Here is a 21571-nt window from a genome sequence, read left to right as displayed (position 1 = left end):
TGTCTACGTGGCAGGATGTTTGTGTTAATATTTTAAGAAAATAACCCCAAAAATGTAAAAACTGAGTGCAAGCTTCAACACTGACAGACACACGGAGGAAAGCATCCTCTTTCATGAGCATGTAAAGCATAAATCTGAATGCTGATTGAATACCCAACGCCCAATTCAGTGAAAAAAAAAAAAAAAAAAAAAAAGGCAGGTTCCATCTCTGAAGAGTACACATAATCTGAAATGGTTTATTGCATAAGATGAGAGCTTTGCCTCAACAGTGTCTGCTGGTGTGTGATGTTGCTGCTCACGCAGAAGCGGCTATACTCACCCACTCCCTTGCTTTTGTCACAAATCGGTGTGTGATCAACAAGGATCAAAGTGCACCCTCTAGAGGCTAAACCCCAACCCTGGCACGCCTGCCAGCCCCCCACTGCCCTCGGCCCCCCACCCGGGGGTTGTTTGGGCCCCTAGATCCCCTCTTGCGAACAAACCGACCATAGATGGCCATTAACGGTGTATTAAAAATACCTGTTTTGCATCGGTGCCTTGATGTAAAATGCTAGAAAGGAGTGTTATTTTGCAAGTGCATCCTGCATAGCATTGCTGTCCAGATTAGCATGGGTGCACAAACAAAATGAAGAGTAAGGTTTTCTTACCCCTGCCTGCAGTAAGGGCCACATCTTGCACATGCTAGACTGTCATGAAGCTCATAACAACTTCAAAGAAATGTAGGGGCAGCAAAGCAGAATCAAAAGCCATGCTCCCCCAATTTCCAGGAAAAGAGGTGTAGATACTAATTCAGTAACTCATTGTGCTTACTCAAAGGCAATTTCTTAATATAAAATACTTCCAATGAAAAGATACAGAGCCTGAATGGAAAAGATGCACACCTGAATGGAAATAACTTGTGCTGTAAGTGTCAATCAGGTAAGACAAGGCTACTTGTGAAGGATTGTGGACCTTATTCCTCAGTTTACAATCAAATTATTTCTTCTTTTCTCATATTTCACATCCTGCTATATCTCACTGCTGCTAAATAAAGCACCTGTGTGAAAGAATACCAATTTCATTTAATTAGGGGCAAGAACACTATTAAGCTATTTTTTCTATATAAATTACATGAAGATTTGACCTAAAAAAGTACCAAAATTCCCCTCAGAACAATACTGTCATGTGTTAAATCACTTACTTTGCTCTCCAAGACAGTATTCTGTTCATTAAGAAACAATTTTCTATTAAAGATCTTATTTTTCAAAATGAATAATAAAAATGGTGATTTCCAAAAGAATACTATGGACTGGTCATAAATACATGTAATGCCTTAAATTGTTTCATAGTTTTTTCTCATTATCGAGATAGACCCAATTTTCAGGTACAAGTTTGAAATCATTCATTTATAAAACTGCACTTGATGTAATCAAGGCTGAGTTCGTATCAGGAATTTGTGTGCAAAAACAGTTAAATGATAACAGCAATTATCCCCCCAGCGGGCATAATAAAGACAGGAAATTCTGAATTACTTTAAGGTTAAATTTAAAAGAATCTCAAATTTACAGAAAGGTTGATGTTGAAGGTTCAGAAACATTCTCAGTTTCCTTGTAGTGACATGCAATACATAAAAAATTACCATTAGTGGCTGCAGTTTCAGTTAAAACTGATTTAAAACCCACACTTTGTAGTTTCAAGTATTTCTGCTTGCGATACTGTTAATATGACAGGAAAACGAGGAAGAAAGAGTGACTTTGCAACAGGGAAGCGTTGCTCACTTCTGTCTCATACTGTGCCGATACAGAGGAGTACACCATCGGAGGTACACCATGCAGGGATGAGCACCATCAGCCAGCTAAACCCAACCCTTTGAGGCAGCTATGAGACCGAACCACCAACTTAATCTGAGATCGTTCTAAGGGCCAATTTTTTTAGGTCATTATATTTGCTAATAACAATTTGTTAATCTTACTTTTAACATATAGAAAGTTGGCTACATTGAGTATTGCAAAACAAACATGAAAGAACATGATGGGTCTCAAGTACGTATGAAAGACAGGAAGAATACCATATAAGCAGCTGCCAAACATATCCTTTTTTTTTTTTTTTCATACTCTGGAGGTACAGCCTGGAGAACTGCACTAAAATCAGCTGATGGAGACAACTTTGGAATAAGAAAAGAACTATGAAGAGTGAAGATTAATCCAAATACTCAAATGAATTGAAGGGGGGGGGGGAATCCACTTTTAAATCAAAACTGTAATTTAAAATATCAAATAAAAAATACAGTTTCAGCTAACCCTTGCAGCAGCCAAACACCAACCACTAACACCTCAGAATCACAATTAAAATAACATTGATGGAGGGAAACTTTTTTCATCTATTTCCAGGTAGCTGTAGAGCACAATCCTTCAGTCTTCTAACTAATGATTACTTCAGAAGCTCTTAAGCCCTTGTTTTATCCATGGAGTCTGAGATTCTCAGGCACACAGGAAATCTTAGTCTAGTCTAAATAAAATGCAACAGGCTCCTTCATATCTAGATCACAAAGTTCTGTGTACACAGAAATTACAAGGTCAGGAAAAAAGTGTTTTTCCCTTAACCAAATATGAGTGTGTATGTTGGACATTAGCAGGTCCCACACAGGCATCCTTGGAGACAGATACTTGAAAATGTTTATGGTTAGAGAGGCACTGAAGACTCAATGATTATGAGAACTTGAACACAAAGCTCAAGTTTATGTAAATCAGTAGTGGACAACACATCTCATTTTAAGCCTGACAATAGGTAGTGTTCATAGACTATTTTCTTCTTTCTTTCCATTAGGAACACCTGTCTCTCAAATACCCCCAAACGCAGTGGCATCTCACAGTATAAAACCCAAACCAGTACATATCTCTGCAGTGCTTGGTGTACATGTAAGTTGGGGAAGAAACATCCTTTTTCTCTAGAGAGCCTCCATCTAACAATATGGAGCATTCAGAGAAGAGTGAGAGACTGACGCTGGTAGAAAAAAATCAGACATACCTCTATTTCACATGGAGTGAAAGAATATATGGAAGACCAACTAACTGCCTGGCCATAACTGTTTCCACAGGATACACTTTCTGCACAACTGTGATGAAGCCATTTTCCCGAAGCAGTGTCTCCTTAAGCAGAATGCTTGCTGGATGCAATTTGAGTGGGTTTTATTGATCATTTGATCTATTTGAAGATTGATGCTTTTTGTACTCTCTTTCCTTAGTTATAACTTCTGTAGAAGACAAATATAGCCTCAGACTTTTTTGTTATGAATGAGTCTTATGCAAACAATAGCTTTGCCAACTTCTAATTTAGGTAGAAGCTTCTCTGTATTACTAACAGAGGCAGCTATGGTTAAATCTTAGGACAGAAAGAGGAGTGACATTTAGAAAAGAATTTGACTCAAGAACTTAGAGCTAGGGAACTATTGCAGATAAGACTGTTAGAAGAGGATCAAAGATCAGAAAAAAATCCCACCTTAATTAAGTTGCCATGGGAATAAAAAAGAAGAATTTATGAAAAGGGAATAAAAGCATTTGATAAGGGCTCAAAAGATGAGCCATTTGACTTGTAAATATTTTGATTTATCTTTATAAAAGACTGGCAAAACGGGACTCAGTACAACTTTATGAGAATCGAGAGTTCTGAAAGCACACAGCAGTACAGTAATTTTATTTATTTGAGACTATGGATTAAATTACTGAACTATGAACCTGGAGAAAAATCAGAGTGTGGTTTTTGAAGTATCAAAACATAAGTCTAGAATGGATAAAGAGACTGTTCAGATTTCACATCTGGGGTTCTAGAAGAAACATTCTCAGTCATATATAAGGATATAAAGCATTTCATTTGAGTTCAGTTGCATCTCTAGTAAGAGTTAAAATATAAGTGGATTAACTCAATAAAATTAATTCAGAAATCTAGCTGCTTTCCTGCTTTAGAAACTTATATAAGGAGAAGAGTCCTGAATTATGTAAGAGACTTTGAATAACAAAGCTTCCCAGCACTTAGAGAGACCATTTATGAATAAGCAGCATCCCTTCTCTCTGCATTGGTTTGTTTCCTGCTGGTGAAGCCTTTTTTTTCCCTGCTCTTTTAGATCAGATACTGATCTACTGTGCTCAGCTGAGTGATATGGACTAGTCCTACTAGACAATATAACTGGAAAATTGTGTTGGTTTAAGTCCTGCCGGGACCGGAGACCACGTTGCTGTTGTCCCTCCCCTACCCTCAGACACAAGCAGGGTACAAACCCTGGGTTAAAATAAGAAGAAATTTAATACAATAGTGTAATAAATAATCTGAACAACAACAGTAGCAATGATGACAACAATAAACAGTAATAACAGTAAACAAGACAAAAGATATACAGAGAAATACCGCAATGGTTACAGACAGCCCGCCTGTGCTCCCTGACACCAAAGCCACAAAGGAAAAAGTTCCCACACTCCTGTGCCGGATCTGACCTCAGCATGGTATGAATAACCTTCCTCTAGATACTTTCCCTCTCACTGATGGGGAAACTTAACCCTATCCTAGCTGAACCAAGACAAAAATAAATAAAAAGGAAATGGGATCCTTGCACCTTCTTTCAACCTCCTTCCATCAGTTGTGCTCATAAGGAGGAACTGCATTCCATCATATCTAATTAATACTTAGACTAAGTCATGCCTATAACCATCCTGTTCAGAAATCACTATAACATTTTTTTGTAAACCCCAGCATGAGTCAGAAAATTCCTTTCTCCAAGGTCACCACAAATATGGAAAGAATGAGTCTGAAGTCCTCATTGGATAGAATAGATACAGAGTTTGAACTACAGACAACTTTAGTCATAAAGGAAAAACTTGCTATTTTTTTCCTTTTCCTGCATCATTTACCCTTTAGAACAGATTGTCCATGGATGCTCTGGAAGGTTTATTGCCAGATATTTTTTAAGAACAGGCAAGATGAACTTAGAAAGTACATAAATACAGTTGCTCCTACAGTGGGACTGGAGGAGATGACTTCTTAAAGTCCCTTCCATTACTATTTTCTATGATCCTATGTTTATTGTCCTGGCTTATTAAATTCCACAGTTCTGGAAAAGACTTGAGATACTGCTGCCAAGGTGATTTGGGTATCTTCAAATTAACCCCACAGGCTTTGGCACTGAGAAAGAGAAAGACTGCCAACTACTCTTCACATTTTCCCTAGCCTGCCTCTGATCTTTCTAACTGGCATCTAGTCAAAGTAAGACTGAACTTGTACACCTCTGTGTTTAAATGAATAAAAGTCCGATAGTTTACAGAAACAAATGTTAGAACCAGCTTACCTTAAAAGCAGATTGTACCTAACTGGAATCCAAAGGTAGCTTTGATTGTCCTATCCAAGTATCTCTAATAAGACTTCTGTCTCAGTGCCTTATCATATTCAACTCCTACATCCTTGTTACTCGCATCTTCACAAGTGATGAAGATTCCAGCTTTTTCCATCAGAAGGCAATTCTTTCCTCTTTACAGACTGTACTGAGGACAAATCTTTTTCTAAGGTTGTCATTAACATGTATCGGAAGAAACCCAGGGAGCATACACAAAGAGGGTGGCTGAAAGGTGCTTTACCGTATTTGGACACAAATGAATTGAGTGAAAAGTAATTATAATTATACTAATAAGCTTAAAATATAACAGGAAAGAGGCAATGAAGTAGCAGTTTGTTGTTATTTGGCTTACAATTTCAGAAGATGCAGAACATTTGCTACTGTGTCAGCCTTATTGACTATAATCAGCTTTAATTGTTCCTACCCGGGTATAGATGCTGTTAAATGGCGAGAGCCCTGAATAGTAGACTAACTTCTTGTACACACAGAATACCTAACTCAAGGGTTCAAGGCTCAGCCAGGCGACTTAACAGCACATTATACAAATATGTATGTGAGTACTTTAGCAAACAGTGTCTGAAGAAATGCCATACTGCAAATGCCACAATATTATTATGACAATGAATAGCATGCACGATGGTAGTCTCTTTCTGCAAATATCAGATGTCATGGTACACAATTTATCAGCATCAAAAAGATGGTTTCAAACTTGCACTGTAAGGAATCTATGCTCCTGAACTGATACTCAATTTGCTGTGGAACTGAAAGGGATGGAGAGATGTCATGTGTTGCGATGGAACCTCCTTTCAGCATTGCCAAAGGACTTACACTGATGTCTTCTTCAGTCTAACCAAGTAGGGAGAGTAACAGTGTCCTGCCGCTTTGATTCTGTGTTGATAAAACTGGCATGAAGAAGGAATTATACTGCAGTCTGCACAGTATTACTTTATGCTGCAGATTGTGCATAGTATTGCTAACTCCAGATGGCTCAGGGAACAAGGGATTTAATATGAAAAAAAAAAATGTTGCAAGAATCTAAATGTAGAACTTAATTGTAAGATCCTAATGATCAAAATGCAAGATCCTGGATCTGCTGCACAATGTGCTATTGGGGACCAAACTGCACATTTTAAGGTAATCCCTAAAAATCACAGTAGGACTTCAAATGAAATTAAACAAACAAACAAAAAAGCCCAAATATATGTAGCCTATAAAACAAACAGACAAAAGCAAGCAGCTGTAAATGCTTTTGAAAGGTGAGGGCTGCTTCTAAACCTTCCAGGAAGCTGGGAAGGCTGCGAGATGTATTGATACAGAGATGTAATGCTGCATGTGCGCATATATATATGTATTCTGTAGGTATAACTGAGGATCGGAATTCAAAATGCCCTGCAAAATCTAAACATCTGGGTGCAGAACCCCTAGATCTCTTACTCAAATGGGAAAAAAAAACCCACTCTGAAAATAAACACATTGTCTCTTGAATCAAAGTTAAAATGGATTCATCACTGACTTCATCCATTTGCCAATTGTTGACAGCTGTCAATATAGGGATTTGATTTCTTTATCCAAGCATCACAAACACTACATTAGTATCTTCAGAGAAAAATCTTGACTGTGAACTGCAGTTTCACTGCCCCAACTCAATTACTGCATTCTTGAACTGCAATGTATTCATTTGTGGGCAGTGGGGCAGCCAGTGGGAGGGTATTGATTGGAGTATAATGTCATGTGTAGCAGCGAGAGCAAGATGAAAAGTGTTTTCTGCTTAATGGGTTGGTATTAAGTAGGTGGGAATGGCTTCTAATTAGCCAACAATTGCTGTGTTTCTCAGTTTCCCTCCTTTCCCTCCTCCTGTCGGTCACCAGCTGCCAATCTCTCTCTCCTTTTCCCTTTTTGTGTGGAGTTCATTGCTCACTGCAGTGAAAGCCTTTGTTTAAAAAAGAGGGCTCCCAGGGTCTCATCTGCCAGGGTACAGCTTGCTGCCTGCGATGAGTAGCAACTGTCAGTTTATTTTATCTCAACCTTTTCATCATTCTGCTGAAACTGGTCGAGTGAAACCACCTGAGAGACCTGAGGATTCAGTACCTACAAGTCATTAGCCAGGACTGCTCAGTCTCTCCCCACACAGCAAGTCAACTGAACACTGCTTAAAATATAGTCCACTTTAACCCCGTATTTTCCTATGAACATATTAGAACTCTTCCTGCATCTTCTGGATTTTAGTTGCACGATCATTCCTTAAACAAACTACAACTATGATTATATTTTCCAGTGCTTCTCAACACAGACGATCAAGCAACACTTTTTTAGAAATACAAAATATAAGATACTAAAATATATTTATTAGAATACCTTCAACCAGAACCTCCCTCTTATCTAGGGAATATCATACCTAGCAGTTCCCCCAGTTATTTGAACCTCTGATTACCTAGAAGTTTTTGATAATGCATCTCAGATAAAAGGGACAAATTCTGCTCATAGTTACCCTTGTGCAACACCCCTCAAACCAACAAGATTTTATGCCTATAACAAAAAGTAGTATGTGGTCCACAATTTTTAGCATATTTGCAGCATTTTCCTCTCTTTGCCATACAATTTATCTCTCTGTATGTTCATATACTTCACATGCACATCCACCTTCCAAACAGCTAATATAATTGCAGCACAATCATTAAAACTTAAAGTATGTGAGAGAAAGAAATATTTTGTTTTGAACTAAAACCAAATTAAATGTATCTAAATCAAATTTCAGTCATTAGACCAAACAATCTTTTTCTGGTAATCACAGCTAACTTGTTGCAGTCATTAGTAACAGTTTTAATACAGAAACTGAAGTATTGCTTTCCCCTATGTAAACAGTGAGCCATTTCAAGATATATAATAGATGACAAGAACAAACCCAGTTATTCTCCAATATATCAGTTGATTTCCTAATGCTTAAAATTGTCAATGTTTCATCTCCATTCTCTTCTTACTGCAGCATAAGTGTGCATGCTTGTATGAATATCAACAAAATGAAATATCATTTGCTTTAATAGTATTCTTAAAACTGAGCTAAAGGTACCAGTGAGGATAAGCTCACTCTTGGGGAACTACACATCTCAAGATGCTGTTCAGCAGATTGAAAGGTTCTGGAGTCTAAGAACTGGGCCCTACAGCACCCTGAAATGACATTTTACACCAGGAGAGCAAAAGTGAAAAGTAAACAGAGGGCTGCAAGTGCTGCATCCAGAATGAGGAATCAATGGATACCCAGAACTACCATGCAGCATGCATATACCCCTTCCCTCTTGGTGCCTACCAACTATAACATTCCGATTTTCCTTGACACCTGCCGCTGGAACATGATCTGGAGTTCCTATTCCTCAAATTCCTGGTGTGCACAACATGGCCTGAGCAATGGCATTACTCATCCTCCATTTTTCTGGTTCAGTTTCATATCAGCAATGAGTTGAATGCACAGTACCAGCACTTAGATGCATAGACACAATCAGACAGCTCCATGTCTATGTTCACGTGATCTGTAAATATCAGACAGTATGAAATACAACTTCACAAAACCCACACGGTTTGAGTATCAGCTTTCACAGACATTACCATTATCACATGAATAAGTGAAAGGTTTAGATATGAGAGGTGCTGGGCACTTGCAGTTCCCATTTCAAAAACTGCTGCAGAAGCTTAATTCCCCACAGGAGCTGACACCAGCTGCATTGTGTTTGACAAACATCCGTAGCAGCTACAACTCAAAAATTAAAAAATATGTCAGAATGTTTAGGAAAATGAATTGTATTAAAATACTGTAGCAATAATGGAAAAAATATGACAAAAACGTTTGCTTCAGAACAATTTCAAATCGGCCTCCCCTGATCAATTACTCTGATACTTATTATTGGCAGTATTATAGGACAGTAGCTACATGTTCAAAATTATGTACTTTTATGACACACTATGGAAAATACTGTATAATTACTTGGCTCTGTGGTAAGACTTGTATGAGCCCTTAAATGGGAATATTCTGTATTACAGATAATATTGAATGCTTAACCGAGGGAGTAAGAAACAAGTGGATGAGCCTGGGGGCACGGTCATCTATTTAAGCATGCATTTGGATCTTCCAGCTAATTAATCACCTAGTTGTATACTTAAACTTAGTCAATCCATTCACACAGGTGATTAAGATCTCTTTAAAGGCTATTTTGATACTTCACAATATTCTATTAACCAACTCATAGAGATACTCAATATGAAGTGTGATTCTTTCCGGTGTATTCTCTGATCACAACATAATAAAAACACAGAGCATGAAGAACAGTGCTAAAAAGTATGAAAAAACTGAAACACCACTCTTAAAAAACCCCTAATGATTCTACTACAAGCACAAAAGGTATACCTAATAAGGTACAGATTGAGATGCTAGCTACTGGGTAGAGAGATAACTGATCAATGCTCCTTAAACACTGACTGGAAACATACATAAAACGGGGGTTTGGAATGAAGGTGTGGGGCCAAAAACTGAGGGAGAATAACTTGCAGTATAAAAGTGAAGAATGAGAGAGAAAACAAAAGATTAGGGCACAGAACAGACAGGAAAGAAGGAGAAACAAAAATAAAATAACTATTTTAGAAACCGTTCAAAAAATTCACAAAATATTCTTGATGATTACAGAAAAGAATAAAAAGAGAGGTAGATTTTTGGGCAAAAGAAATATGGTTTCATAAATACATTACTTGTGGAAGTATGACACTTCACTTTTTAAATTAGGTTGGCTGATTCCAAATGTAAATCATTTAAATCTTGACTATGTTCAGACCACAGAATCTTAATACAACCAGTAATGTGTTACTTAAACAAAAGAGGAACATAAACCGATATGTCTAGCCAGGGGAAGGCATCTCAGAAACAAAACCCTCAAAGATGCAGAAAAGAAAGCTGGCTTGGGAGACCAAGGAAAAGGAAGGTGTTTGATACACTGACTGTGACTCCTGAGATGACCTAAGGGTTCTGTTACAGAAAATATGCACTGAATACAGTTTCTTTGTCTTGGCTTTGATTTTCTGTGTCCAAAGATTGTTGGGGAGTTTTTGGTAAAGAAGGGTTTGCAGCAGAGAACTGTTTTCATGTTGGCCTGAGGTCAATCTCTCTCAGTTGGCATGTTTGCAGACAGCACCAGTAACAGGTTCTTTATGAAGTCTAAATGACAACAACCTTCTCAATATTAAACAAAAACATAAAAGTCTGCTCTTTGGTTATTTCTGAGGATCAATTTTCCCTTTTGAGAACAAGAGCATAAAACCACCAGAGACATCTCGGCTCGTGTATGCAGCAAAGGAAAGGGGCTTGTGATGGGCACATGTGGAGAAGCCCTAGGGCCACTTCAAAGTATGCCAACTGGTTATTCGTCCTTTGGCCCTGAAACCATCAGGGGACTGCCAGAGCACATCAGCTGTCAGCTGTTCTGCTTTATGACTTTCTCTTTGTTAATGCATTTCTCATGCTCCAGTCTGCAGGCAAACCGAAAACTTCTAGGTGCCTCTAAATCAAGGACTTCTCCAGAAGTGACCTAGTGTGGTTGGGCAAGAGCTTCAATTTCTTTTGCACCATTCAAATGTCCTACAGAATCAGAGCAAGACTGAGCTTCTGCCCTGAGAATTTTCACTTTTTAAGCTGGTAAGAAACTCCACTTTTGGTAGAAGTACTGACAGTGCAGTGCACAAAGCTACACTAGTTCAGTGCATAAAGCTACACTAAAGGGTCTGACAATATACTGTAGTTTGAACACCACTTCCAACTTTTTTTTTCCACAAGAAAGAACAATTCACCTTATTTAGGGAACCATTTTCTCCTGATCTAGAAAGCTTGTCTGAGAAAACACAGCTGGATGCCAACAATGTTTAGCACAGGATGTGTCTAAAGCAAATGCATGGCGAGATTTAGATGTTTCCATAGAAAGTATCAGACTGAAGAAAAATCTAGATGAGATCCAAATTCTCCTCTGGTTAAGATGCTTTTATATAACTATAGATGACAAGAACACTCACAATCACATTAGGCAGGATGATGGTGAACTCTTTGAAGTTATAACACTACTTAGACATGCAAGAACTTCCAAGTCTTGGCAAAGACTATGAAGCAATTTCTCCTAACACAGTATTCCATGGTTAAACATTAAAATATTCTGTGAACCTTCCTCTCAAACCTGGTACTGCCAATTCACATACTTGGCCTAGATCTGATCCTGTCTAGCAACTCCCAATTATTTAAGGTAGTATTTAAAAAGAAATCACAGGAAAGAAAACACTAGATAGTGCATTCATAGAAAGCATAAGAACACTGAATATCAGCACTCCCCTGTCATGTTTTTCCAGACAAACTCAGTCATCAGCAGAAAACAGAACAAGCTACTGTAGTAATGACAAAATGGACACAGATGTTTAAATGCTGTTCTCAGACTCTTCACTGAGAATCTGGTGCATCTGGCCACTGATCACAATGTACCAAAAAACTTCCCTGTAACCCTCAGTTCTTCTCTTCACACTTGATTCTTTCTATAGTCCAAGCAATAATCACTCTCACTGTCTAAAAATATCGAGTATATCATTAAGCAGATTTAATCAAATACTTAAACCCAAACCCCAATTAATATTAAATAACATAAGATATAGGAACCACATAAGCAGATTTTCTGAAACACACCTGTTCCATGTCATCAACATCTATATGTAAGAATGCTAGTTTTCAACATTTACTTAAGGTATTTTGCATTAATATCAAAGCTACAGTAGTACAAAAAATATCAGATTTTTAAAAACTTGAAAGTGAGATAAACGAAAATTCAGCAACTGATGAGTGGTAAGTGATGTGAATAAGAAGAGACAGTACAAGTTTAGAAAATTTTAGGGAAAAACAAATAATGACAGAAGCGCCTCTAAAGTTTTATTTTTCCGGTAATTATTTTCCTAAATGTATTTATTTTGGCATTTCTAGCCACTGTACTTTTCCAGAAGTGAGAAAATTATTCTATTTGATAAACCCCACAAAAATGTACAGAAGCCATCCTGTGATTTTCAGTAGGGGACACAGAAGCATTCCAGCTACTTCTGAAACATGCTTATTAAGAAGAGAGCTTTTGTGCCTTTGGCACAGGGACAGCCTTGAGTCTGTATGCGCTTGGTCACATACCTTTTCCGTAATTTAAAATCATAGTTCTTATTTAACAGCATGAACAATTATGTAGTTCCCTTATTTCATGTTCAGTTGTATTTTCTGAGAAAACACCAAAATCTCTCTCTAAAATAATTTCTATGTCTCATTATCTTTGGTCATATTAACCATACATTCTAAAAAAATGCAATAAACACTCAGTTTGCATAACTTGCTATTGAGATAAATCATAAGCATATAGAGCTTGAAGCAGAGTCCATTACAGACCCTATCTCCAGACTCTTGCACAGGTAAGACTGCTGAGAGGGAGGAGGCATGGGCACGCTCTCCACCTCCCCAGACAACGGTCTGAATCATTCCCATCTTCTTACAGCATGGACTGGGAAGAAAATTTGACTTGTTCAAATTCAGTCTAGCTACTTTGTCACTGACAACATTTACATTTAATTATCTTTACTGAACAAGTTAGTTACAAAACCCAGAAACGTACTATTAAGAAAAAACATGTTAAAAGAAAATAATAAGACTACATGCTAATTTCAGTCACTATATAAGCCTATATATTTGCTTTCTGCAAATGTTAACTGCAGAATAAAACTTACTAAATAAATGAGCCAAATAATAAAACAGACACACAAACAGTGGCTTTGAGGGAGCACGTGCATGTGCTCAGCTCTGGTAGTCCCACATCAGTATCATGATACATGAAAAACTATGACAGAGCTTTAGATATGAAATATGCAGTGAAAGAACCTGCTAACACAAGCCTCTACCTTTCTACCTACATCATGTAAGAACTATTTTATGGATATGTATCTGTGTAAGGTACAAAGACTAGCTATTTTTGTAGTTTTGATCATATCTTTTCTTTCTCTTAAATGTTCTCAGATCAAAAAATATGCTACTACTGATGAATATTTACTGGGCAAATACAAAGTATAATTTACAATGCACATTCCTGATGAAGATTGGTTTTGATTTGCTAAAGTACAGGCAAGAATTTTGGGTCCAGTGCCACGGCATAACAGTTTTATTTAGCATGCATTTGAGGTAACTAACATAATTTATTAATGGAGGAAAGACAAGATTTGTAATGTTAGAAGTTTTCCTGCACTTCAGAAAGAAGAGACAGTAAAAAAGCAGTTTATTACGTTATGAAGCAGACTGTTCTACTGTTGGACACTATTACCAAAATGGTCCATAAATTACATGGCTATAGTAAGTCACAGTAGAGAAATGTTAACGGAATTTGTTTAGTGTAATCTTTGATCTCATATCTCACTTCTGACTTCACCATTCTTCAGGGATAATCCTTTTATTAATGAATGACAAAGTTACACACAAGCTCAATCTAAAATGTACCTGGTAAGATACCTGTTCTTCGACACATTAACAATTTTGAGCTAGCCGCATCTTTTACAGAAAAATATAAAACATCTTAAAGAGCTTTTAAAAATGTGAATTGCTAAGATGACAATTTAACATTTTACACAACAAAAAGGACACATTCACATTATGGAACGTATCATTCCATAAATCTATGAAAGGGAGCTGGAGGAAGAATATGGAGGGACTACATATTTGGGAGTAAGAACAAAAGCTCATTGGATTGTATTTTCCAATCCATAGTTTTAGCTGGTGCATGCATTTTAAATCATAGTGAAAGCTGCTCAGGTGTGGAATGCTAGAAATAGACCTGATCATCTGGAAGTTAATGGTACAAGACAATTTCATTGATCATAAGATTTCACAACTGATGATGTGGGTAAGAAAATAATTTATGCTGCATTTTTAGTTGTTATAAAAAACCCCAACAGAACAAACATAGAAAATCTATGGTAAAATGTGTCAATTTTGAAAAGTTCTCTGAAGTCACGAAATGTAAATCTAATTTGTGGTCAAAAGCACATAACATCTCTTGAGAAAACAACTGAAAACTTTTTAGTATGAGGAAAACAATATGTTTTAAGTCCACTCTTAAAAGTGTTTAGGTGATTTCAAGCATCCAAGGTCTCTTGCGGAGGCACAGCTCTGCCAGATGCAATGACCTGGACTGAGTTGCCAGACTCACAGAAAACACAAATCTTGGTCAGCATTTCATGTAATCAATAACTAAAATCTGCCCCAAAATTTTCCTGCCTTCGCCACCTTTAATTATTCTTCTCCTTTCTAGAAGGTGACAAATCAGGAGATTATGTATTTAAAGACTTATGAAATACTCTCTCATCAGACAATGTTTGTCATGCAGTGGGTTCCTTTTTAGGTTATAACATGGATTCACAAGCTTTTTTGCCTACTGATTCCGCTGATAATTATTTTTTATACGTTTGACTAAACATAAAAAGATCAATGAAAATGTATTTGTTCTTGAAGTGGCATCTCACAACAGCATAAATAACTCTGTTGTAAATTAAGTCAGGTGACTGAGTCAAATGCAGCAGATAGAAACACATTCTCCTTTGCATTTATAAACACCATTTTCTGATAATCCCATCTCTTTTGTCCATGACAATTTCGGACAAAACATCAATTTTATTAATAAATGTTGAGGTAAATTGAGTAATTAATGGTTCTTCCTGCCTGGTTATTGAAATGATTGATTTAGAAAATAAGCCTTGGTTGAAAGACATAAGCTTTATGGCAGTACTTGAATTTAAATGTCATTGTTCCTCCACTAGCCCAAGTATTTATTTTGCCTAAGAATACAGAAACTACTCTCATTTTTTTGTCACAGAAAAATTATTCAGTCAGAACAGCTAGAAATAAAAACTTACTATCTTCCTTCTTTCTTTCATTAAATTCCCCTGTGGATTAAGAACTACCATTGTATCGTGTCTTTAGCTGTTTTATCCTCAAAAAGACTGAGAAAAATCTAGTATATTATCGATGTTGAGCTGTTTGAAAGAGCTAGAAATACTGTTCTATTATCACAGCAGGAATTTCCAAAGTGATGAGTTCATCATAGGATGTACAGACATTCTCCTGGAAGGTAGGATAAAGGCTGTACCTGAAACTCAAAGCCAGTGAATCCTAATATTGAATTGGTGCCAGGTCATGTTTTGCCAGACAAAGATATTAAAAATGTAATGCCAGTACTAACGAGAGATTTGGCACAGAAAACATAAAGAATGTTACAGATTGTGCTGACAGTATGACACTATGTTTTCCTGGATGTAATCTGGGTATCATGAGAGTAAGCTTGGAGCACTAATGAGAAGAATGGTATTGAACTGGAAGAGCTGCTAAATATGCAGTAGCCACAGGGTTCCTGGAGTTAACTGGAACTAAAATGAAAACTGTAATACTGAAAGTAACAGAGGGTAAACTAGGCAGAAATACAGAAGGAAGAGAATATCAGTAGGCAAAACTTGTTTCTGGTACCATGCTTGCTAGGACAGAAAGGACTTTTCTAATCATACTCTTTTTTATCCCTGAAGTAATGTTAAAGAGAAGCATAAAGCTCAGGCTTAAAAGGAGCACATATCATTTCAGGATATAAATGAGTTTCACAACTGGCTGAAGAAGACAATGTATAAAAGTTGAACAGAGAACCTCCTTAGGTGCAAGAAGTTAAACACATGTTGAAGATACAAAGATCATCCCATCTCTTTGAGGCACCTGTTTTTTTTTGCTGTTGTCATTGTTGATTTTTGTTGGCGTCCTATTTACATCAGCTATAGCTAATGATCCTTATATGAAATGCATATAAAATTGCTTCTGCTTTGACCATCTCTGTTGGAATTCTTGACATCTGCACTACAGGTCTAGAAACTTACTATCACCCTCTGCAGGAAACATTCATCCAATTAACTCTGCCAGCCAACAAAATCTGTGAGTGTGCTGGATATTCACTTATAGAGGCACAAATCAGAAACACATTATTGTGGAGAAAGAACTCTGCTACCATCATCACTGGAACTCTAAACAGAGTGCTATCTAATTTGTTATTTCTTCAGTATGCCAATGAATGTCCTTGTTCCACAACTCTCAGTTGCTTCCAGTGTTGTCTCTGGTATCCTGGCTCCTGTTAAACCACTAACATCTTAAATCACCAGGCTATTAATCACTTATTTTATATAAAATTCACAATTGAAGTTATACTTAATTGTTGCAGGTCTATGAAAGAAAAAGATACACAAGAAAATAGCAGACAAGCAGTTTGAGAGTATGATAACAGAGAATTTGGACACTCTGAAACTCTGTATTATGCTCAGCTGTCATTTATTCCCACTGTACTCCAGATTCACACTCTCCATGGGGATGCAGAAAGAAAAGTTGTAAGGTAAAGCAGACCTATCCCTTTTTCCTTCCACAGTACAATACTGTTTAATACTATAAATACTTGGAGATAATGCATAATTCAGTTTGGTTTGTATTAACGTATTGCACAGGGAGAAAAAAGTAAAGAATTAGTCCATGAAGAAAGAGGCCTACTCTACAGAAAGTCTACTCTACTCTTTGAGACAAGAAAACACAGTGAAAAAAATCAGAGTTGCTTTTTTTTCTCTTTCCCTCCAATGTCAAATATAAGGATGCCAAAAATAAACCAGCATGTTCTTCTGAATACAGAACTATGTTCACTATGTCAAGCAGAAATTACTTTTTACTTTTAGTAACGAGGAACTTATTTTTGGATGCACTTGAAAAACTGACTGCAAACGAAGATTTTTTTTTCTTTAAAAAATAAAAGAAAAAGAAATTTAACTAAACAAATACATTACTGTTTGCCCATAACTGTGATGTTTAAAAAAACAGCACTGAAAAAAGTTACCATCCATAGCAACTACTTCTATATATTGCTATACTGTATTTAAACCTATTTAATTCAGCCTTTAAAATAAGCACACAAAGGAGCAAATCTAACTTCCATTCAGTACAAGGATTAAACACAGGAAATAATTTAATAAAACTCTACAAGAAAAATGACTTAACCATTGAGGACAATACAGCACTAATGTGTTTCATAACCAATGTCTTACCGACTGTAAGAGGGTCAGTGCACATGTCACTTCTGTTTTCCTTCCATGCCAGCAGGTACTTGAGGCTGACGGGATCTTCTGCTTCTATGTGGCTGTTAAATGCCACCATCAGTTTATGAGCCTTTGCAATGCCACAATAAGTCTTTGTTTCATCCACTAAGGGCAAATTATTTAAAGCTTTTGCTGCCTCAGAAGCTTGACTGAAATATTCCAAAGCTTCACTATATTTCCCCTAGTAAAGAAGAGAAAAAAAATAAAAGAACTGTAAAAACTATTTATGTCATCTGAATTTTACCTTGACATTAGAGACTGCTCCTCTGGCACCTCAGAGATGTTGCAGCGGAGAGGCCAGCCCACAGAATGACTCATGGCATGATATTAGGCAAATCACTCTCCCTTGCTGTTCCCTAACCTCTAAAATCCAGATAACACTGTTCATATCTGTTTCAGGAACTGAACTGTTTTGTGGTTGTCTGTATTTTGAACATGCAAATCTAAGTATATCAATGCTAAGGATTCCAGCCAGGACATTTAGAAATTACTGTTATGCTTTCATTAAGTTTAACATCTCTCTGGGAGGAAAGGTCCTAATTTACCATTGTGACACTACATTTTAGAAGAGAAATCTTAAAAATGGAAAAAAAGAGGATAATGAAATGACGGACCTAAAGCACAGAAAAGAACATAAATTAAAATTCACAGATTTGTGGGGAAAGAAGGGGCATACTAAAACCCAAGGATATTCATAACTGAAAAAAAAAAAAGTAGGAGAAATATATTCCAAAAACAGTAGGAGAAATATAAGCCAACTGTTGCTAAATAGAAAACCCAAATAATTTATCTCTTCATCCTGCAGAATACAGAAATCCAAAATTCATGAATCCAGTAAAAAGTATAAACTACAGCAGTTAACACATTAACAGGAATTTTAGAAATGATAACAAGAACTATTTTTATGTGAGATACAGAAAGAAAACTCCTCAACTTCTTGACCAAGGAGGAATAAAGAGAAAACTAAGGAAAATCATGATAGGCTGAAGGATACTGCTGAAAAGCGAAAATATTTCTTGGTATACTTCTTCATCTTTTGCATATTTCTTCTTTAGCATGGAGCTACTTTGAGTTACCATCAGAGATGGATTCAAAAGAAGAGTTACAGAAGCAAGCTTCTAATTTAAAAACTGGCATATCATCAGACCTAAACAGAGCATAAATAAAAGATTTGAAGAAATCTAAAGACAAAGAGATTGAATTGCTGGGAAATAAATTACACCTCTCATTAAAACTAGATTGTATAATTCAGTCTTGAAAGGTAGCATGTTTGGTGTTGGTATTGTATGTGGCAGTGTGCAATAACTTTAGGCTCTAGTATCAGCCTTATCTAATGTTGAATAATTATAGAAAAAGAATCAGATGACAATTTTGCCAAGATTGTCAGAAAAGGTAAAAAAGGAAGGTTTTTGCAAGACTTTGAGGAATTTCAGAGGCACCTCATAATACTATCTGTTTATGTGATAGCAAATGAAATCGATCCTTTAGAAAATAAGAGGTAATTCATACTGCCTGAACTATTTGCATATTTTAGGGGGTTCTAATTGGCTCAGGCAGGTGTTCTTGAAATAACATGGACAGCTATGAAGTGGCTTCTCTTAAATGCAAACCAGCTCTAACACCTAGTAAGGTCAAACAAAATATTAGGGTGCATCAGAAATGCAGTGGATAAAGCTAGAGTAGATACAATCCATGTAAATAAACATATTAATAAAACTAGACAAAGTAAATATATGCCAAACAGCAAATATAAACCAGGAATAGACTGAAAATTGCTACCAACTCCAACAGAAGAATAGGTATGAATGGTATATAACTGAAGAGCAAGAAATTTAAAAATAATTACAGATATCTCTCTCCTCTTAATGGATCATTTATGGTGGCAATTTTGATCACAAGCCTACTAAGGAGAAAGTTGGACATCCTTTTTAAAAAAAAACCAAAACAAAACAAAACAACAAACAAGACACAGCAAAAAAGGGAGCAAGTCATTATGGAACTGTTCATCCTTTATCTTACTCTGAAGGAATTAGTTCTGGATACTGTCAGAGATAAGACAAAATTCTTGTGGCAGTTTCTATACGTCTATCATTAACACTAATTATAGCCTGCCTGCTCCCTGGAAGATGCCTTCCATTTCTTCCATTGGTATGGAATTCGGCTGCCTTGATGGCCCAGACTTCCTGACTGAAAACATTTTCAGAGCTGTGGTAACCTTTTGCTCTCAGCTTAGGTTTGCTCTTGGCTCAGATTTAGTAAGACTGAAATCCCCTTCTGCGTAGAGTATAGAGACCAGGAGGAGAGACTGCAACTGATATCGGTTGCACCTGATACCACTTTTGAGGATCAAAATTTGTGTAACTGCCAAAATGTGCCTCTAACTAAAAAAGGAGAAAAGACTAATAGAAATTCAGGTAGTGTTTAGGCTTTGTTTAATACAGCAGGAGAGTAGAATTCAGCCTATGAGGACACAGCAATGAATAAAGAATGATAAAGCAGTAGGATAACATAAAAATTAGAAACACTTACCTGCCATACTCATGAGAACTGTAATAGGCTAAGTGATGCAATTAGTGAGAGGAATACAGCAAATCAGACAAAGAAACTTGAGAAAAGTGAAATAAGAAATGACAGAGTATGTCACGCTAACTCCATCGGAGTTTGCATGTTATGTAAGCAACCTGCTTAAAAAAATTGGAGAAATTAGACCTAATACTCACGCATAACATAAACCCAAGCATTTTAAGAAACAAGAAACATATGTGTGAAACTATCATGCCTAGAAAGCAGGGACTGAGTGTACAGCATTAAAGAAAGGCAGTGATAGTGATGGAATAGTGAGATGACAGAACTGTAAAGATACAGCAACAGCGTGGACAGAGCAAAGTAAATTTGGTCAAAGTCACTTTGGAAAGAACAGAAAAAGTTATATCCCTGGTTTACTAAAGGTCCCCGAGGATAGATCTGGATATAAATAGAGATATCTTTAATTTGGTGAGAAGGACAGGACTACCACAAATTGTATCACCAGGGGAAGTGCAGAGTTGAATAAAAATACCCTAATAATGACTTGGAGAATACTGGCGATGACAGCAGGCACCAAGCAGGCAGTGATCCAAGAGAGGAAATGTTAATTTAGACTTGGTTTTGATAACCATTGTTGATCTTGCAGTAAAAATACTATAGGGAATTGTAAAACTTTAAGAGATGTTTTCTTTTAGTATGTTTAAATTACATATTTTATCTAAGTTAATAAAGTTAAGTCGCTACATTTCTTTCCTTCTTACACCACTACCCCAGTTCAAGGCAGCAGATTCTGAGCTGAGAAAGAGAATTTAGAGATTGTATAAATTTAACTCTCTAATTCTTAAAATATTAGTTCTCATTGAACCGATTATTAGTAATGGTGGCAGAAATAGTAGAATTATAGAAATAGTTAAACAGAATTTAGTTAATCTTTTAAAAATTTGGAGTAAAATAATTTAACACAGTGTCACATCACCCTACTTCTAAGTTTCAGATCCATTTTAAAGTTACTTCAGCCAGTTCTCAAAGACTTTAACACTTAGTTTTCAAGGGGAAATTTGGCATTTATGCTAAGAACATATTGTAAATACAAAACTCTCAGACTAATTTAGATTACAGATTGAGAAAATGTATTGTTTATGAAGCAAAAACAGGCCAGCAACTTTCATAGTGGGAGTTCTCTGTAAGAGTAATCCAGGGGGAAAAAAAAAAAACCAAACAAAAACCAACGCATTTGGGGGTAGTGTAAGTGAAAAAGGGCAAGTAGCCTGTTCAATATATTACCAATAGAAAATAATTTCTGGAAAAAAAAACGGGTAACAGAAGCTAGAAAGGGTCATTTTGAAGGGGTATTTCTATTTCTACTTTGTTCATATTGAAAGTGCTTCCTAATTTCTACATTGTCCAGTCTGCAGAATGAATTCATTTTATTACTTATTATATGTAAATAATTTTGTGTAGCATTTCTGCTCTAAAATAGGTGTTAAA

At 36.5% G+C, this 21571-nt stretch overlaps 1 protein-coding gene across 1 annotated transcript in view; it reads right to left on the bottom strand.

Moving 5' to 3' along the window:
• TTC29 (tetratricopeptide repeat domain 29) overlaps positions 1-21571 on the bottom strand; it is a 136014-nt gene that overhangs the window by 31425 nt on the left and 83018 nt on the right. Inside the window, exon 9 of the mRNA XM_026867005.1 lies at positions 17507-17738. Within this exon, the coding sequence (XP_026722806.1) occupies positions 17507-17738 (232 nt within the window). The remainder of the gene's footprint in view (positions 1-17506; positions 17739-21571) is intronic.

This window comes from Athene cunicularia, unplaced genomic scaffold, assembly GCF_003259725.1.
Source record: "Athene cunicularia isolate RWA unplaced genomic scaffold, athCun1 SCF_1, whole genome shotgun sequence".
Lineage (NCBI taxonomy): Eukaryota > Metazoa > Chordata > Aves > Strigiformes > Strigidae > Athene > Athene cunicularia.
The sequence above is the reverse complement of the archived record's forward strand: the minus strand, read 5'-3'. Positions and strand labels throughout refer to the sequence as shown.